General features: G+C 43.0%; 1 protein-coding gene across 2 annotated transcripts in view; it reads right to left on the bottom strand.

The window, feature by feature from the left end:
- Window positions 1-16114, bottom strand: part of RYK (receptor like tyrosine kinase) — a 92021-nt gene extending 75907 nt beyond the window's left edge. The window contains exon 1 of one of the 2 annotated variants that reach the window (XM_033212636.1): window positions 15642-16114. In XM_033212636.1, coding sequence (XP_033068527.1) covers window positions 15642-15882 — 241 coding nt within the window. In that variant the 5' untranslated portion in view covers window positions 15883-16114. The remainder of the gene's footprint in view (window positions 1-15641) is intronic. The other variant, XM_033212637.1, reaches the window with a different exon arrangement.
- Window positions 16115-19474: the final 3360 nt, after the last annotated feature.

Below are 19474 nucleotides of genomic sequence, written 5' to 3'. Positions count from 1 at the left end.
TAATCAGGGAATAAAATTAATGAAATAAAAGAATTTTAAACAAATTTATTTTTAGAAAAAGATGAAATCTATAGAGAATATCATGCTTTATCTCTCAATTTTAACTCCTTTTTCTTTCCTTCCCCATCATATGCTTGAAAAAAATTTCAAGGAAAAGTAAAAGACACATAAAGATAGGGGCTACATAACCTATTTGTTTCTAATTGCTATTAATTATTAGTGTTTCAAAGATGACAATAGCAATCAAAAGCAGCCTGAAAGCAGGGATAGTGGACAGCAAGGGTTATTACTGTCAGAGAGTGTTAAGCGTCACAGAGGTTAAGTGAGTAGTGAGAAATGATTAGAGAGGTAGTGAGGGAAACAATTTATTCAGTAATGCTTTAATGAACCAGTTCTGAGACAAGCCAGGAGCAGGGTAACTCTTTATGAGGCCAGGAAACAGAGCCTGGTTCCAGTAGAAGGGAGTGACTGAGAAGGAAGGTTGGGGTGCTACAGTTAGGAAATTCCAACGGCTGAGTCTAAGGTGGTCATTCCAATGAGTACCTTATTTGGGGCAGAAAAAAAAAGAAAACTGGGAACTGGGACACCAGCATGGTCAAAGGAAAAAAAAAAAAAAATCAGGGTAGGTTCTAATATCCCTTTGGGATAAAGGGAGGGAATAAATGAAAATTAGAGTCAGGGAAATAAAGTCACTGAGCATCATTTTGTAGATGTCTGGTGACTCCAAAAATGAGTCAAAGGTTATGTAAGTAAAGATCATAGAAATCAAAAGAGAAGCGAATGCTGAGACACTGTCCTGGGGCAAAACAATCCAAGTAGGAAAGGAGGGGTATAATGCATAATAAGAGCTGGTCTCTCAATGAACAATCCAAAAAGGAAACTAGAAAACAATTCCATTTACAATAGCATCCAAAAGAATAAAATACTTAGGAATAACTGTACACTGAAAACTACAAAACACTGCTGAAAGAATTAAAGACCTAAATAAATGGAAAAACACCCCATGTTCATGGACTGGAAGACTCAGCATTGTTAATATGACAATATCACCCAAAGTGAGCTACAGATTCAGCAAAATCCCTACCAAAATTCTGACTCCCATTTTTGCACAAGAGGAAAAGCAGATCCTCAAATTAATATGAAATTGTGAGAGCCAAAACAATTTTTAAAAAGAACATAGCTGGAGGACTCACACTTCCTGGTTTCAGAGCTCACCACGAAGCTACTTTAATCAAAACAGTGTAGTACTGGCATGACAGACATGTAGACCAATAGAAGAGAACTGAGAGTCCAGAAATAAAGTTACATATTTTGGGCTGATTGATTTTTAATATTTATTTATTTATTTATTTATTTATTTTTTTGAGACGGAGTCTCGCTCTGTCGCCCAGGCTGGAGCGCAGTGGCCGGATCTCAGCTCACTGCAAGCTCCGCCTCCCCAGGTTCACGCCATTCTCCTGCCTCAGCCTCCCGAGTAGCTGGGACTACAGGCGCCCGCCACCTCGCCCGGCTAGTTTTTTGTATTTTTTAGTAGAGACAGGGTTTCTCCGTGTTAGCCAGGATGGTCTCGATCTCCTGACCTCGTGATCCACCCGTCTCGGCCTCCCAAAGTGCTGGGATTACAGGCTTGAGCCACCGCGCCCGGCCGGGCTGATTGATTTTTGACAAGGATGCCAAGAGAAAAGGGGGCTCTGCTGGAAAGCAGACAAGAACAAGAATGGACAGCCACGGACTAAAGAGGTAGCATTTTGTCATTAGAATGCATAGAATTTCTAACTTCTGATTTAGGAATGACAATACTTCAGCTGTTCAGTTACATTAACCAGACTTAAATTTCCCACTGCCAATTCCAGCAAAGTAAAAATGTTGCTCTCTTGTTAGAAAGCATGGCATTTTTTCATAATTTTTTTTTAAACAACCCAAATTCAAAGCTAAAAAACCAAAGTTATTCTTGCAAAACTCTTAAGGCTCATCAAAAAAAATTCATTTTTCCCTAGACGATTTTAAGTTCAAAGTTATTTCAAGGCCTGTGATCCACATGAACTGGCCTGTTTAACTCAGGTTCTAACAACTCAACAGTTCAAAAATTTTTTCCAAATGATTTTAAAAGTTGACTATTGGTTTCTCAAAGCTGCACACATGGTTCATTCATGCTAAATTAGCAAACCATCTCTCTTTATTTTAAAAGCCACCTTTATAGCACTTAACAAAACATATTTCAGGGAGTTGTTTCAAATGTCCATCTTCCTATTACCTTGCACATCTTATCAACAAGGCTGGGGTCTTAGTTTACTTGTAACTACTTAACTATTAGATGCATGAACGGCTGGCTGTCGGTAAAAGTCAACTACATCAAAGATGGGTTTTAAAGAAAATGGTACTTTAAAGAAAATGTCAAGAACCATTAGTTAAGGCAAAAAAAAAAAAGTGATGTTGTAGAAAGAGAACTAAAGCAGAGTTCATGGTTCTTACTTCTCCTCCCCTGGCTTCACTACTAGGTAGCTGAATAACCTTTGGCAACCAATTACTTAACCGCCCTCTCTAGGCAACAATTTTCTCAACTACAAAACAAAAAAGTTAAACCAGATGATATTAATGTCCCTCCTCAGCCGCAAAATTCTATTACTCTATGATATCATCCATGGTTTCCTAGTGTCAGCCAAAACACTATTATTTTATTATATCATCCACAGTTGCCATATGCCAGTTAAACCTTAAGTAAAAATTCATTTAGTCTAGATAATCTTCTAGATTCTGAGGACAGTGGTAATATGAACCATTAATCAGAGAAGAAAAGCAAAATCACTTAACATGTATTAAACCACTGAACACACGTTAATGAATGCTAAAAGGAAAATAAACAAGGTGCTCTCATTTCAAATGCTCTTAGGTTATGGAAAGTTACAAGCTGAAATCGATAAAATAACAGTTTGTTCATCAGAATCTAATAAATCTAGCTGTGGTCATATTATACTTAGAAAATCAGCTGAGACCTAATGTTTAACTACATTATAAGACAAGGAATTAAAATATTAGACTGTAGATAGAACAGGGGCAGCCTTTCCTCATAATTGAATAAGCACGTAAATTTTCAATCCCATAGCTGTTCAAGCAATAATCTGTGGATTAAATGCGATTTTTCATGTAATTCTCTGCCACACTCCTCAGCATTTTCCACGTTTGTCCTGCAACCCTAAGTGTCTTGATAGAACTGTCTTGAGAGTGTATGTTCACACAGAAGGATTAAAAAGGGCTTTCCAGAGAAAGAACACATGCATGATCAACAATAGCAGACAACATAAATATACCCCGTCTTCCCCTCCTTCCTTCAGACTGCCTTCTTTCTGCCCAAGGAAAAGCAGGTAGGCCCACCCGTTTGGTGCTGATAGGTGGTTTAGAAATCAGCTTCAAGAAGACATGGAAGGGAATCTCCTGTTCCTCCCAAGGAAAAACCAGGAATCTGCAGGCACTAAGAACCTTTCCTAACTGTGCCACCTGAGGAAGTAAACATGATATGTCGTCAAAATCAACACAGAACAGGCACAAATGTTAGAATACAAACAAGGACACTGAAACAACTATTATACCTGTATGGTCTGTCTTCACATGGTTAAAAAGTTAAGTAGAATCATGGAAAACATAAAAAGACCCAAGTCAAATTTCTAGGGCTGAAAACCATACTGTATATAAGATGGAAAATAGACTGGATAGGATAGCAGATTAGGCATTTTGGGGAAAAAAAATTAGAAATTGTATTTCCTAGCTTTTCATTACTGATAAAGGCTTCTGCCAGAATCTCTCTTGAATATTTCACATCCTCCAGTTGTAGTGTGGGCCAACAGTCTATTGAGAGACTGCTCTGCGCCAAGCCATGAGGTAGCCTTGGTGCAGGAGGGGAGAGACAGAATATGATGGGTGCAGTGATACAGGTCTGCTTATGTAGGGTATGGAGCTATGGAAGTTGACATGGGAGCACCAGAGACAGCAAGGGAATGGGAGAGACAAATTAGGCAACTCCAAAGAAAGTAAGTTATCAAGACCAGGCACAGTGGCTCACACCTGTAAACCCAGCACTTTGGGAGGCCAAGGTGGGAGGATCTCTTGAGCTCAGAAGTTTCAGACCATCCTGGGCAGCATAGGGAGACACCATCTATACCAAAAAAATCTGTTTAATTAGTGGGGTATGGTAGCTCACACCTAGTAGTCCCAACTATTTAGAGGTTGAGACAGGAGAACCACTTCAGTCTGGGAGATCAAAACTGCAGTGAGCTGTAACTGCATCACTGCACTCGAGCCTGGGCAACAAAGTGAGACTCTGTCTCAAAAAGGAAAAAAAAGAAAAAAAAAGAAAAAAAAAGAAAAGCAGCTATAAAAAATTAACATATGTAAACTTCCATTAGTAAGTATAGCTTCAGTCTAATTTCCTTTTGGATAATAACTTAGCAGGCAATGGGAAATGACGAACAGAATGATGACTCCAGTAAGGCACAGGACAGTGAATTTTTTTGTAAGTATGATTCATTCGTTTACTCATTTTTTCCACTTTTAATGAAAACCTACTACATGTCAGGTACTGTTTTAGGTGCTAAAAATATAAAGTGGAACAACCTAAACAGTCTCTATTCAAACAGAACTTTCACTAAAGGAGATGGAAACAACCAAAAAAGTATCGGATGCTTAAAACAGTGTGATAGCACAGAGAGGCCCTAAGGATCAACCCTAGGAAGACAAGCCTCTCTGGGGAATTGACATTTTAAGTTGAGATCTAGAAAGTACCAGCCATGTAAAGATCTGGGAAAAGAACCCTAGGCAGAGGTGTCATCTAATGTAGACTCCAGGGTGAGCAGCAGTCTGGCACCAAGGGAACTAAGTGACTGGTGCAGGGAGGGTCAGGGATAAAAGTGGATCCCGGTGGTAGGCAAGAGTCTCTATATATACATTTACATATTTATAAATCAGGAAAAGCTCAACAGCTTAGATATTTGATATTTATAAATTCTTAATTTCTTAATAATGTGCAATAATGGTTTAGATTTTTTAAAAGTTTCTTTCAGATATACATATTGGAATATTTTTTATGAAATTATGTCTGGATTTGCTTCAAAATAATCTAAGAAGAGGATAGGGAGAGTGAGGGCAAATGAGTGCAGTAGAGATGAAACAGTAGGTGGTAGAGATGAAACAGCACTGGCTACGAGTTGAGAATTGCTGAAGCTGGATGACGGGTATATAGAAGTTCATTATATTATTATGCCTTATTTTGAATTTTTGAAATTTTCCATAATAAATACATTTTTAAAGCACCTCATTTAAAATAAAAGGGAGGGAGTATTTATAAACACAAATGCCCCATTCACAGGGGATTTTTTAAAGGTGCAAACTACTCTCTATGATACTGTGGTGGATATAGGACACTATGCATTTGTCAAAACCTATATAACTTTACAACAAAGTAAATCTTAATATATGCAAATTTTTAAAAAATTCATGTAGGAGGTCAGATCTTAGGATGTAAAATAGAATATGACATATACCAGTTTTTGTGACACTCAGGTATACCCATTAAGCTTTTCATCAGGAGTCCCTCAAAGGTCCCAAAAGTCTAAGAGGTCCTCGCACAGTATACAAAATTTAGTATGTGTGGACATTCACGCCTTTTTCTAGGGAAAGGGCCTAAGGCTTTCACAAAAAAAGGTTGAGAACCACTGACATTTCTCCTTGCCTGCAGCTTCTTGGCTGAAAAGTAACCTTGGTATTGCTCTTAATCTAATGACAATATCTCATTCATTTTATGGTTTCCCCGGAAGGGCATTACTACACAGCTATTGCCATAAGCAAATAATAAATACCACCAGTGAATTTTACAATTCTGAAAGTTGTGACAAGCACACGCATACGCGCACAAAAAAGGTGGAGGCCTGGTATGGTGGCTCACGACTGTAATCTCAGCACTTTGGGAAGCCGAGACGGGGCTGGAAGGGAGGGAATCACTTAAAGTCAGGAGTTCGAGACCAGCCTGGCCAACATGGTGAAACACCATCTCTACCAAAAAAAAAAAAAAAAAAGGTACAAAAATTAGCCAGGCGTGGTGGTGCATGCCTGTAGTCCGAAGCTACTCAGGAGCCTCAGGCACGACAATCGCTTGAACCTGGGAGGCAGAGACTGTAGTGAGCTGAGATCGCATCACTATACTCCAGCCTAAGAGACAGAGCAAGACTCTCTCTCAAAAAAGAAAGGAAGAAAGCTGACAAACTATGTATTTAAGTTCCCTTTACAGTATCATCTTTTTATACTATCATATTTCATTTAATCTAAAGTACATCATTATTTTTTGCGTCACTAAGAAAGAAAAAAGCTATCAACTGCCTGATGACTCACCACTGATTATAACATGGCTCTGATTTCAGAGATGTTCAAATGTGGAAAAACTGTACATCCTGTAATCAATTAAACATGGCATTCAAAACGTTAATTGACCTGAGCCCCATCTCAGGCCAATTCAACAAACTGCTCGGGGTAGGTCAAGGAATCTGTATTTTGATAAAGCTTCTCAGATGATTTTGGTTAAAGACTAAGTAAATTGTTAACCTTCAAAGGCAGCACAGTAGAGAAAGCATGCACTTTGCAGTCACATAACCCCACACATCTCTGTGACCTACAGCAAATTCTGTAATTGCCCACAACCTCAGCGTCTCAGCCTTATCTGCTTAAAAAACAAACAAACAAAAAACAGTCAATGCCACCGACTACCTACGGTTGATAAAAGAGAACACATGTAAAGTACCTGGCATACAGCAAGATACACTCTTCCTCCTCCTCCCTAAATTACAGGTGATCCCTAACTAGAGACTTGTGTGCTGTCTATTCCAGCTTAAAATTTATATAAGAATGAGAATGAGGCCGGGCGAGGTGGCTCACGCCTGTAATCCCAGCACTCTGAAAGGAGGATGAGGTAGGCGCATCACCTGAGGTCAGGAGTTCGAGATTGGACTGGCCAACATGGTGAAACCCCGTCTCTACCAAAAATAAAAAAATTAGCTGGGAGTGGTGGTGGACGCCTGTAATCCCAGCTAATCGAGAGGCTGAGGCAGGAGAATTGCTTGAACCCGGGAGGCAAAGGCTGCAGTGAGCTGAGATCAAGCCATTACACTCTAGCCTGGGTGACAAGAGCAAAACTCCGTCTCAAAAAAAAAAAAAAAAAAAGATAAGAATAAGACCTATGAAATCCACTCAGCACTACCACTGCTGAACACACAAGAATAATCATTCAACAACTGTTTATTATGTAACTGAGCAATACACATTTATTTTGGCACATTTTAAAAGGTCCTGCACACATAAATGCTGTTTAATAAAATTTTTATTAGAAAAGATTGTACTTGATTTACATCAACAATGCACAAAAATGTATACTTTTAAGTGTGATATAATTTTAGAATAGCTAATGGTTCTGTTTCATGTACAAGTTTTTGTTTTGCTTTAGGATGTGTAGCTGGCAAGATTCTTCAGAACACTGGCATAACTGCATCAAAACACCAAAAGTAATGCTACGGAACTTCTCAACTCGGGTGCCTGAATAAACACCCACATGTTTGATTTGTCCCAAAAGTGATCCTTAAAATCCAAATAGCATTTTAGGCAGCACCTTCGGAATTGACCAGTCAACTCAGGATGTGACTCACAGGGGACAGGTTTAGCTGTAATTGGTTAGAGTTCTCTCACATGTGTAGCATAAGGAAAAAAAACAGCAACCCTCAAATCCACAATTGCACAATGTCTCTGCCTGTCTCCCGATGAAGAACACATGAATTCAAATAAATACCAACTCCACCAAAATGCCTACGGTTAAGGGTTTGCTGCAGAGTGCTAACCTCCCAACAACCCACCCAGCATCTGGGCCCTCTGGTGGGTTATGCCAGACTCATGGGCAGAGGATGCCTTCAACCCTCCACCCCTCCCCCACACCAAGCAAGCATGGGCTCCAGGATTTAGGAAACAGGGGTGCTGGGAGGAGAGAAATACATGGCTCGTCTCCTTTCTCTTTCCCTCGACCAACCACTTCTCCCAAAAGGAAAGTGTCCTTTGGTTCAGTTGCCCAAATCTGAAACCCTAGATTCCTCTGTGACTCCTCCCCTTTCTTTAGCCCTAAAGTCTCTTCTGCTAAGTCTTCTCCAAACTCACCAAATTCCTCACAAATCCATCCCACCCCTTCAACTGCCTTAGTTGACCCCTCTTATCATCACAAGGTTGGCTCTATCCCATTTTCCAGATCCAGCATTTCATTCTCCAAAACCATCCTTTTCACTGGGGCCAAAGTTATCTTCCCTATAACCCAGACCTGACTGCGCACTCTCCTAGTCTGCATTCTTCAGCAGCTCACTGAAGAATTCACCTATAAGAGTTCAAATTCCTACTCTAACCTCAGCCTACCTTCCAGCTTTATCCTGTGACACTCCATGGCTTTGCTAATTTTTTCACCGCAGCCACATTAGATTTTTCCTACCCCACGATTTCACACAGCTGCTTCCACAGCTCTATGCCTTTGTTCACACTACTTTCTCTGCCTGGTATGAATTGCTCTTTGCTGCCTATCAAATTCATCCTTCAAGATGAGGCTCAAATGTCTTTTTTTTCCCTGGGACAACTTTCGTAAACTCTCTAAGCCTCTCTCTCCTCCGCCCTTTCCACAGTCAAAAGTAAGTACTCCTACAATAACTTATGTCAATCAGCAACTTTTCTCTGTTGCAGTCATAAATGCAAGTCTCCCCTACAAAATTCCGAGATCTTCAGGGAAAGGAATGTAATAATTTTGAATTGTCATTTTCTACCACAATATATGGTACTTGGTTTAGCTTCAAAAAAAAATGTTCTGGACTGATTTGGGACACAGTGATCCCAACTAGTATTGACTTGATTTTAAATAAAATGTGAACATGCTTTACTTTTTCAGAAGGTATTTATTTTAAAAGGAGAAGCAAGTTATCCAAAGTGAATTTCTAGCTGGTAGGAAATGGGGTCTCTTCCCAAAAGTCCCCCCGACCCCTATCACCACCACCACTGTTGCCATAACCAGTTTATATCATTCCCCCCACCCACCAGCATGTTCTTCCCAAGCTTCTGGCACTGCCCAGCCATATGCCACCTTCACAGGTTCTGGAATTCCACAGAGCTCAGTACTATGAAAATTATCAATTAGAGAACATGGGAGGATGCGAGAATAATTAGCATAATAATAAAGACCACAAACAAGCACCTGCAGGCTTGCAGATTCTACTCTTTGAGTTTTTGGTTAATTGCCCTCCTCCAGAGCTGATAAAGAAGCAGTATGAATTCAGGTCTCAGGCAGGACTGAGTCAAGACCTGGCCTTCTACTCACTGTCCAAAAGGCCCTGAATCAGGGTCCTCATCAGTACAATGCAGAAATGAATGCCTACATTGCAGCCTGTTAAGAGAAGTAAATGCAAGCGATGAACCAGGGCCCAGGAACACAGGAAGGCCAACCAGAGTTGAAAAGCTCCCGAAACTTTTGGTGTTTCACAACAGATACACTTCCATCAGGACTGCGTGCCCTGCTACTACCAAAAAACCAGGCTAGTTATTAATACATACCTACTCTAAGATTATTGTTTTCTCATTTCTCTGTTGAAAATTTCTAGGTTCAATCCTAACCCCTAAGGCGATGGTATTAGCAGGCAGGGCCCTTTGGGAGGTGATTAGCTCATAGGAGTAGTCCTCACGAATGGGATTAGAGCCCTTATAAAAAGACCCAGGGGAGCTCCACCACGTGAGAACACAGGGAGAAGGACATATCCATAAACCAGGAACAGGGCTCTAGCAGATACCAAATCTACCAGAGCCTTGATCCTGGACTTCTCAGCTCCAAAACTGTGAGAAATAAATCTCTGTTGTTTACAATTCACCCAATTTATGGTACTTTGTTACAGCAGCCTGAGCAGACTAACACTCATCTGTAAAATAGAAATGACAGTACATAACACAGGGATGACCTCTATGCCCCACACAGATAAAAGACAGCGCTTTTAAAAGTGTCAACTACTACTACAACCACTAACTATTCTTAATACTGTTCATACAAAAAGACACACATCATCTTCAATAGTTAAACCCAAACCCTAACTGCCATTTATACATTGTGAAATGACCATAATCCCTTACCTCCAAACTTCCTCTAAAATGATAGTTTAAAAAAAAAAAAAAATCACAAAGACATCAAACCACAAGGACAAACAGAAAAGGAAAGACAACATACTTTTTTAAACAAACTTTTGCGAGATGGCAAAGTAGTTGAAGGAATGGTCACTGCCCCTCAGGGCCTCTAAGAGGCTCACGTCTTGAGGCACCAAGGAGATGCCAAAGGCCGATCTGAGGCTCAGCCTAGACAAGGCAGGAGCCACTGAAAGAGGTGTTCAAAGCTTCTGGACCCCCAATTCCAGCAGGAGACCCAAAGTTTTTTCTGAAGGAACTGAATCACAGTGATAGGAAAAGTGTACCCAGAAGTCAAAGGCTACAGCCTCCAACCCTCCCTCAGCCAGGTAACCCAAACCCTGGCAGCTGGCATATCACCAAGCATTCATACCAGAGGCAGGAGATGACGGTTTGTTCGTTGCAAACACTGGCCCCAAACGAGATGTAAAGGTGTTGATATTCAGGGCAGACTCCCAATGAAAAGTCCACCTGAACTCACAAGTCACTAGACCACCAATACACACATGTTCTCTCCTTTGCAATCAACTCCTCAGGATCTTTCTCTTCATTATAGACAGTCAAGGATCACCAGATATTTATGATTTAAACAAAGAAAAGATTCCTGAAATGAACAGCCACACTGGAGGAAACAGAAGAAATATTAAAAACATATTAAACACAAAGAAAAAATAAAAATACACACATCAGAGGTAAGTGAAGGTAATACATCCATAAAATAAGATGCAATGAAATGGAAACAGAAAAAGATTCTAAAATTTAAAAACATGATCATTAAAATTAAGAACCATTCCCCCCCTGCCCACTCTTTCCAGTACAAAGAAATAAGCAAGAGGTGAGATTAGTTAAGAAAATCTGAAGATCACTTGTAGGGGGTTCAATAAGCAAACCAACAGACATCTCAGAAACACACACACACACACACACACACACATACACACACACACACAGAGAGAGAGAGAGAAAAAATAAAGAGTGGGAATTATTTTTAAAAAATTTTTTTAAAAGGCATTTCTGGAAACTAAAAGATAGGCGTCCCTAGATTGAAAGGACCCACTAAGGTAATACAAGAAAGAAAAGGAATAAAGGAAGGAAAGAAACAACCAACCAACCACACAAAAACTTATACAACTTCAGAATGCCAGAGAAAAAGAACCTGAGCTTCAAAAAAACAAGAGAAAAAAAGAGGAATCAGAATGGCTTTGGACTTTTCATCAAAAACCCTTAAGACAGAAAACCGTGAATATGCCATCAAAATTATGAAAAAATGTATTTTCTACCTAATATTTTAAATTCAGCCAAACCATCTATAAAGTATGAGGATAAGATAGACATATTCAAACATTCAAGGCCTCAAGTAATTTATCGCCCATCATTCCTTCTTAAGAAGCTACTGAGGATACATACGTAGTAGCAAAATGAAGCAAACCAAGAAAAAGGAAGACAGGAGATCCAAGACACAGAGGTTCCCAGACAGGAAAGAAGTAACAGGAAATCCCAGAAAAAATAATCCTACTATCTAGATTGGAGCAAGAGAATGGAATGCTCCAGACCAAGAAGTCTCTAAGAGGAAACCAAGTGGAACTGACAGATGATTTAATGTGCTACCTGGAAAAAAAGAAAAAAAAAACCAAAAGGCATTTAACATACTTCTTGGAGTAGTTGAGGGAACACAGCCAAAGATAAATAGATAATGAATCAAAATGCAATTTTGATAAAATGCAATTATTTGCTCTGGGAAAAGCAAAAATGTATTAAAAAAACAGAATTATAAGTCCCTATTTAGCAATACATGTGTACACAATAATGTAAATACTATTTTTACAAAAAAGTTATGTAACTACATTGGAGGATTTAAGAGAGAAATGATAAAGAGTTCAGTTACCATACTAGAAAGTCAAAGACTTATTCTACATTGATTTAGAATTACAAAAGTAAAAAAAGAGGAAGAAAAAATAAACAGACCTAGTTGAGGTTGTAGCTACCCCTGGAAAGTAGAGCCTGGGGGATGAAAAGGACAAAAGCAAGAGCCTGCTGTGTTTGTCAAAAGCCTTTTAAGTCAGATTCAGTGGCTCACACCTGTAATCCCAGCACTTTGGGAGGCTGAGGTGGGTGATCACCTGAGGTTGGGAGTTCGAGACCAGACTGACCAACATGGAGAAACCCCATCTCTACTAAAAATACAAAATTAGCTGGGCGTGGTGATGTGTGCCTGTAATCCCAACTACTGGGGAGGCTGAGGCAGGAGAATGGCTTGAACCTGGGAGGTAGAGGTTGTGGTGAGCTGAGATCACACCATTGCACTCCAGCCTGGGCAGCAAGAGCGAAACTCTGTCTCAAAAAAATAAAAAATAAAAAGCCTTTTAGTGCTACTGGGTTTTCTTAAAACTATATGCATATATTAATTGGATTAAAACAACTTATTCTCATATCAATGGTAATTAGTTCAAGTTATAAAGTTATCACTGTCAACTTCATTTCTAAGTTTCTTACTTGGAGCTCTAAACTGTCTTAAAAATATTATAAAATAATGGTTCATTTCCCATGCCAGCATTCAGAAGGCACAAACTCTATAGTGATTCTAAAATACGGTGCCAAGTTACTATTCCAAGAAGCCTTAAGGATCAGAACAGCTTCTGTGAGAGACTGTATTCTGAGAACTCGGAGTGCCTCGTATACATCTCAGTCCTACCCACTTGGCTCTTCCCTATCTGGAGGAGCCAAGGAGTTATTTTAAAGGTAGAATGTATGGAGGAGATGGGAAGGGATGGAAAGAACAAACGACGTGAATCTGGCAGGATGAAGTGACCAGAGATCCTCTGTAACAGGTCAACCCTATTTGCACTAGAGAAAATACTACTAGAAGTCTCTCTTGCCCCCCAGGGTAGACAAGGGAGTTAATGGAAACAATGCTTCCTACCCTCCCAGCAACAGTATTTCTGGTCATAAATTGGATGCTCATCAATCAGGAGCTTCCTCTGCTGCAAATATTGCTAAGCAAATTAGTTCCAGGCCAAATAAGGTAACAGATACATAACTCAAATGCTAATTAGCAATGATTTATTTTCCACCATGCCATAATCAAACTTCTATAGATAATATCTTCATTTCATTCAATAAAACTTTGCTGCCTATGTCAACACTGTTTCGTTTTTTAAAACGATTACAGGTGCGGTGGCTCACACCTGTAATTCAGCACTTTGGAAGGCTGAGGTGTGCAGATCACGAGGTCAGGAGTTCGAGACCAGCCTGACCAATGTGGTGAAACGCTGTCTCTACTGAAAATACAAAAAATAGCTGGGAGTGGTGGCACACGCCTCTAATCCCAGCTACTTGGGAGGCTGAAGCAGGAGAATCGCTTGAACTCAGGAAGCAGAGGTTGCAGTGGGCCCAGATCGCGCCACTGCACTCCAGCCTGGGCGACAAGAGCGAGACTCCGTCTTAAAAAAAAAAAATTATGAACTGTGTGACCTTGAGCAAGTTACTTAAAAACCCCACTTTCCTCATCTCTACAATGGGAATAATGCCACCTACTTCACTGGGCCACGAGAAATTTAGAAGAAATTATGTGTATAAAGCATGTAGGGGCAGGTATATGGCAAGAATTCAATGTCAGTCCCTGGTTGTCCTCTGTCCCCTACCTTCACCTCTGACTTTGTTTACTCATGTTAACAAACTCATAAGCTATATAAGTGCTTTTAACTAAAAAGCCTTTACAAAACCATGCATAATACGTTAATTTTTTTTCTTTTTCTTTTTTTTTTGTGAGTCGGGGAGTGTCGCTCTGTCGCCCAGGCTGGAGTGCAGTGTCACGATCTCGGCTCACTGCAAGCTCCGGCTCCCGGGTTCAAGCCATTCTCCTGCCTCAGCCTCCGGAGTAGCTGGGACTACAGGCGCCCACCAACACGCCCGGCTTGCTTATTTATTTATTTATTTATTTATTTATTTATTTATTTTTGTATTTTTAGTAGAGACGGGCTCTCACTGTGTTAGCCAGGATGGTCTGGATCTCCTGATCTCGTGATCCGCCTGCCTCGGCTTCCCAAAGTGCTGGGATTACAGGCGTGAGCCACCGCGCCCGGATAATACGGTAATATTTCTAAAATTAATGTGATATGAGTCGTGTTGTATTATTTTTCCTAAGTCTTAGTCTTGTGTTCCAAGTACTACCCCAATTAGCAGTTTTAATTCAGCTAAACTACATTCAGCTAATTCAGCTAGACTAAGAAGGATTAAGAATGGCACGACTTTATAAAAACACAGCATTCTTCTTTGGTTAAAAACTGCAAATCCGTACATGTAATGTCTGAAGAGTCTGCTATAAGTAATTCCATTTCTACATTGAGTCAATCTCAACACACCTCAACAAAGTCTTATTACTTAAAAAAATAAAATAATACTGACAAATGATGCAACAGAGAATAACTTTTCCCCTCAAACACTCAGAAGCACCACCTTGAGATGAAATAAAGATACTGCCATAATAACAAAAGAATGCAAATGTCTAGGTACCAAGGACTTTCTTTTGGGGGGGGGTCGTTCCTGTCAGATCTTCCTCTAAGGGGACATTTCCAGAATCCACAAAGTCTTAACATAAGACCCCAGCAATTTTTCAAATTAATTCCCCAAACAACAAAGCTAAGCAAGTAAATGGAACCACAAACCGACCCAAGATTAAGTTCTTGCTTCCCTTCAAGGTATTCAAAGTAGGAGAGTGGCCCAGAAGTACAGAATCAGTCCAAACTCCCAACACACCCAATGCAAAAACCAAAAAGGTATTGAAACTAAAAAGGTCTGCTACCTGGCGATTCATTCACTAAAAATATGCTTAGAATCTAAGCATATGCTCCAAATCTACGTTCCAAGATTTGGAGGCTGCCACGAACATTTGGTGCCCTTATAACCTCCCCCCTTCTCTCTCTCTTTTTTTTTTTTTTTGTAAAAGGGTAAGCACAGACCGTGGCCTCTACTGGGGCATCAAAACCACAGCAAAGGGTTTGCAAGTTCAGTCTAAAACGTAAATTTCGAGGTATTCAAAATCGAGGACCCTAGAGTGACACGCATAGAAAGGGTCAAAAAAACTTTGTGTAGCAAGGAAGAAAAGTTGTAAGGGGGCTTGACTCTTCTAGGGAAAAGGGCTAAGGAGGCAGTAAGGAGGATGGGATGGGGTGAATGTGGGTCTATCGCGGCGGGGCAGAGAGGGCGGCACGAAGGCTGACCCGGAGCTGGGGACAGGGTAGGGACCACACCTCCCAGCCAGCACGGCAGGCAGAGACCCGGCCGCGAGGCAAATCCGGGCGCGGGGGGCGGGGAGGGCACTCGCCCGCGGTCCACGGAGCGCAGACTGAGCCGCCGGCGGCCGGAAGCTGCCCTCGCCGGCCCGACCTGCCCGCCCCGGCCTCGGCGGCCCCACTCACCGATCAGCCGGCGCACCTCGTCCTCGCTCAGGTAGAGACTCACGCTGGGCCCCGCGGCAGCGGACTGCAGCTCCGGGGGCCGTGGGGCGGGGGCGGCGGCGGCGCCAGGCGCGGGCAGTAGAGGCAACAGCGCCAGCAGAAGCAGCAGCGGCGGCGGCGGCGGCGGCGGCGGGGCCCTCAGGCCGCGGGCCCCCGGGAGGCTACCCCGGCCCGGCCGCCCCAGCCGCGCCGCCCCGCGCATGGCCGCCGCCGCCGCCGAAGAGGAGCGTCGGCCGCCCGCCGCACCGCCGCCCACCCCCGGCCCCGAGCCGCTCACAGCCCCGAGCCGGGGGCGGCTGCCCAGCTCATCGCGCCGCCGGCCCGTGGCAGCTAGCAGTGGCTTCAGACCTCCAGAGCGCGCCGCCGCCGCCGCCGCCTCCTCGGCGGCATCGTCCGGAGTAGGGGGCTGTCCACGGAGACGCGCCCGTGCGCGCCGCCGCCTCCCCGGGAGCGCGCACGCACCGTTCTCTGCGGGCCGGGCTGGGCATCGCGCTGGGATTTTAAAGTGCCTCGGCGGGCGAAGGGCTCGGGTCACCCTCTCCCCAAGAGCCGGTCCCGCCCCACGCGGTCACCGCGTCAGATTTTTGCTTGTCTATTGTCTAACCCTCCTTTCCCGACGGAGGGGCCAGGCCGGAGCCACCGGCCGCGCCTGCAGCTCAGTGGGCGCCACAGGTCCCCGGAAACGCCTGGATGCGGCCGTTCTGGTTGCGAAAGAGCAGCATGCTTTCCTGTTTAGTGGGAAAACTCAAATTATATAGAAACCATCCTTTAGCTTATCATCGGTGATCAACTTTATCATTTCCGTATCTATTACTAGAATTTATACTACGTACATTTGTTTTCCAGAAAGATCTTAGCACGCTTTAGTAACCCTATTTTTACATGTTACAAAATTTTGTTTATTTTCATATTTTCATTTATTTATTTTGAGAAGAAGTCTTGCTTGGGAAGAAGTCGCCCAAGGTGGAGTGCACTGGCACAATCTCGGCTCACTGCAACCTCTGTCTCCTAGGTTCAAGTGATTCTCCTGCCACAGCCTCCCGAGTAGCTGGGATTACAGGCGCCCGCAACCATGCCCGACTGGTTTTTTGTATTTTTAGTAGAGACGGGGTTTCACAATGTTGGCTGGGCTGGTCTCGAACTCCGGACCTCACGTGATCCACCGGCCTCAGCCTCCCAAAGTGCTGGGATTACTGGCATGAGCCACTGCGCCCGGCCAAATTGTTATTTTTTAATAATCATTCGGCATCACTATAATCCACCTGCCTTTGGGGTTGTTAATCTGTGGTCCACACCAGGCTTCAACAGCCTTCCAATAATATGAAATTGTGTGCAAAAATGTATGTGTCTCCGTGTGTATTTGTGTCCACGTCCATGTTTCTGTGTGTTGTATATGTGCTTGAGTGCACACAGAGAGGTGGTATGTCATCATTTGTTCTAGGGAGTCCTTGTCCCCTCAAAGAGGTTAAGAACTGCAGATAGACCTCGTGTACTTAAAGACGGTGGAGCCGGCCAGTGCATGGACTTCCGGGCCTCCTGATGTATTTTTGTGAGCCGCCCACCATCGGGGTCAAACTTGCACCAGTGGCCCATCTCTTGGTGAGGCTCCAAGGGCCCCTGCCCTGTCCGGGGACACCTCGTCCCTGCGGACAGGCCCCCGTCCTGACCCCAGGGCTCTCACGGAGCCCGTGCCTCGGGGAGCAGCTGCTCTCACGCTAGGCCCTGCTTCAGCACGCAGTTGCTCGATTGCAGTGAGGCCCTGGGAAGCGGCTATTTTTATCCTCAGGGAAGAGTAGGAAAAAGAGAGGCGGATAAGGAGGGAAGTGCTGGAACTTGATTTTCTTCCTCCCTATCAAGAAGGAAAAAGAGAGGCGGATAAGGAGGGAAGTGCTGGAACTTGATTTTCTTCCTCCCTATCAAGAAGGAAAAAGAGAGGCGGATAAGGAGGGAAGTGCTGGAACTTGATTTTCTTCCTCCCTATCAAGATACACGGATTCCGTTTAGACCTCAATTTGTCAAGCTTCAGCTCCTCAGCACAAAATCTTACACCCTTCATCCTACCGAAGGAGGCTGAGAAGAGGGAGAGGGAAGGAAAAGTGCTCCATCAGAGAAGGCTAAAAGCCACAAAAGTCAGCAAAAAAGCAAAAATACTTCTGTTGGGACGGCCACTGCTACCAGGGTTCTGCCAGGAAGGGCTTGAGGCTCGAAACGTGTGTGAACAGGAATCTCAATTTAGATGGGAAGCATTTTGTTTTTAAAGGATGGCATATTCTTTGCACTTTTAAAAAGGCTCTCAGTCCTCAAAGAAAGAAACTCCTATCTTCTTGTGGTTCTTTAATTACTAGGTCTTGTCAGTGACTTCTTGAGGCGGCCTGTGATTAAACATTTAGGCCTGGCTGGGTTCTGGTACTTATTAATCTTGTACCAGGGAAAATTAAACTCTCCAAGCCTTGGTTCTCTCATTCATAAAAATCCCAGAATAATGCCCGACTTCCAGGGCATTTACAGGATTTAATTGGAGAGAGATACAAGTAAAACACCTAGGCAGACACTGGGTAGGTGTCACACCTGTTGCTATTGTTATTACAAGGACTCCTTTCCCTTTAATGACCACTTCCTGTGAAAGTTTCATCACCATTTACCTCCAAACAGTTCAAACCTGGGATCCTCATGAACCTCATTCAGTAGCACCACGCATGGCCCAGAGCCTGAGCTTGATAAAGACTGGTGCCAGGCATCACACTAGGCGCTGGGGACACAGGAGCGAGCAATGTGCTTCCTTGAGAACTTTGATAAACAAATGTTTTCATCAGTGCTACAAAGACAAGTTCTCAAAGTGTGGCCCCCAGACCAGCAGTATCATCATCATCTGGGAACTTATAGAAATGTAAATTCCTTGGACACCCCCCATACTAACAGGTAGCAGCTCCAGGACTAGGGCCCAGCAATCTGTTTCCCAAGCCTCCTGATGCTGCTGGTCACTCCATTAGTATCTCAGCACTCCTGTCTCTCTTTTAGTCGGCTGCAGTTGCCCACTTTCTCCCTTACTCGCTCAGTTTGTTTCCAACACAGCAGACAGGCATCCTGTTAAACGTCAACCTGATCATGTACTCTCTGGCTTTCAGACCACCAGTGGTTCCCCAACTCACCTAGAATAAAAGGCAAAGTCTTTCCAAGATGTCAAGGTAGTTCTCACTCTCCACCTTTCTCCCTTCCCTATGACCTTGTCTTCTTCTGCTCACTGCCTACTCCCTTAGCTCCTGCCACGCCACAAAAGCTTCCTTTCTGTTCTTCCAACAAACCAGACGCAATCCTACCTCAGGGCCTTTGCACTGCTGTTCCCTGTCTCTGGAACGCTCTTCTGTCTGACACCCACATGGCTTTATCTCTTACCTCCTTCAAATCTATACTCAGATGTTAACTTCTGAATAAGATTGCAAACTTCCCCACACTTTAATTAAACCCTCGAGAAGGAATTGATTCCCAGTCTCTCTCTTGCTGTCTCTGCATGACACTTGGTCTCACACAAAGGTCTTCCCACAATCCCCAACCCATCCTGAAGAGGAAGTTTCCTCTCCCTCCCCTAACAAGGTGGGGGTGGCAACTTTTGAAATTTCCCAAAAAGCCTCAGCATGAAAATGAGAAACCCTGACCACTGCCTCCTGAGGTTTCTTTGCCTTGGGGAAATGAAAGCCACAGTCATCAACACAATCCACACACTGGCCCTCCACTCTTGCTTTTGTTTGTCACGGTGGTTGACTTTATTCTCCTCCTCCAGGAGACATATTTCAGCA

Source organism: Trachypithecus francoisi, unplaced genomic scaffold (assembly GCF_009764315.1).
Source record: "Trachypithecus francoisi isolate TF-2019V2 unplaced genomic scaffold, Tfra_2.0 Lachesis_group0, whole genome shotgun sequence".
NCBI classification, from domain to species: domain Eukaryota; kingdom Metazoa; phylum Chordata; class Mammalia; order Primates; family Cercopithecidae; genus Trachypithecus; species Trachypithecus francoisi.
The sequence above is the reverse complement of the archived record's forward strand: the minus strand, read 5'-3'. Positions and strand labels throughout refer to the sequence as shown.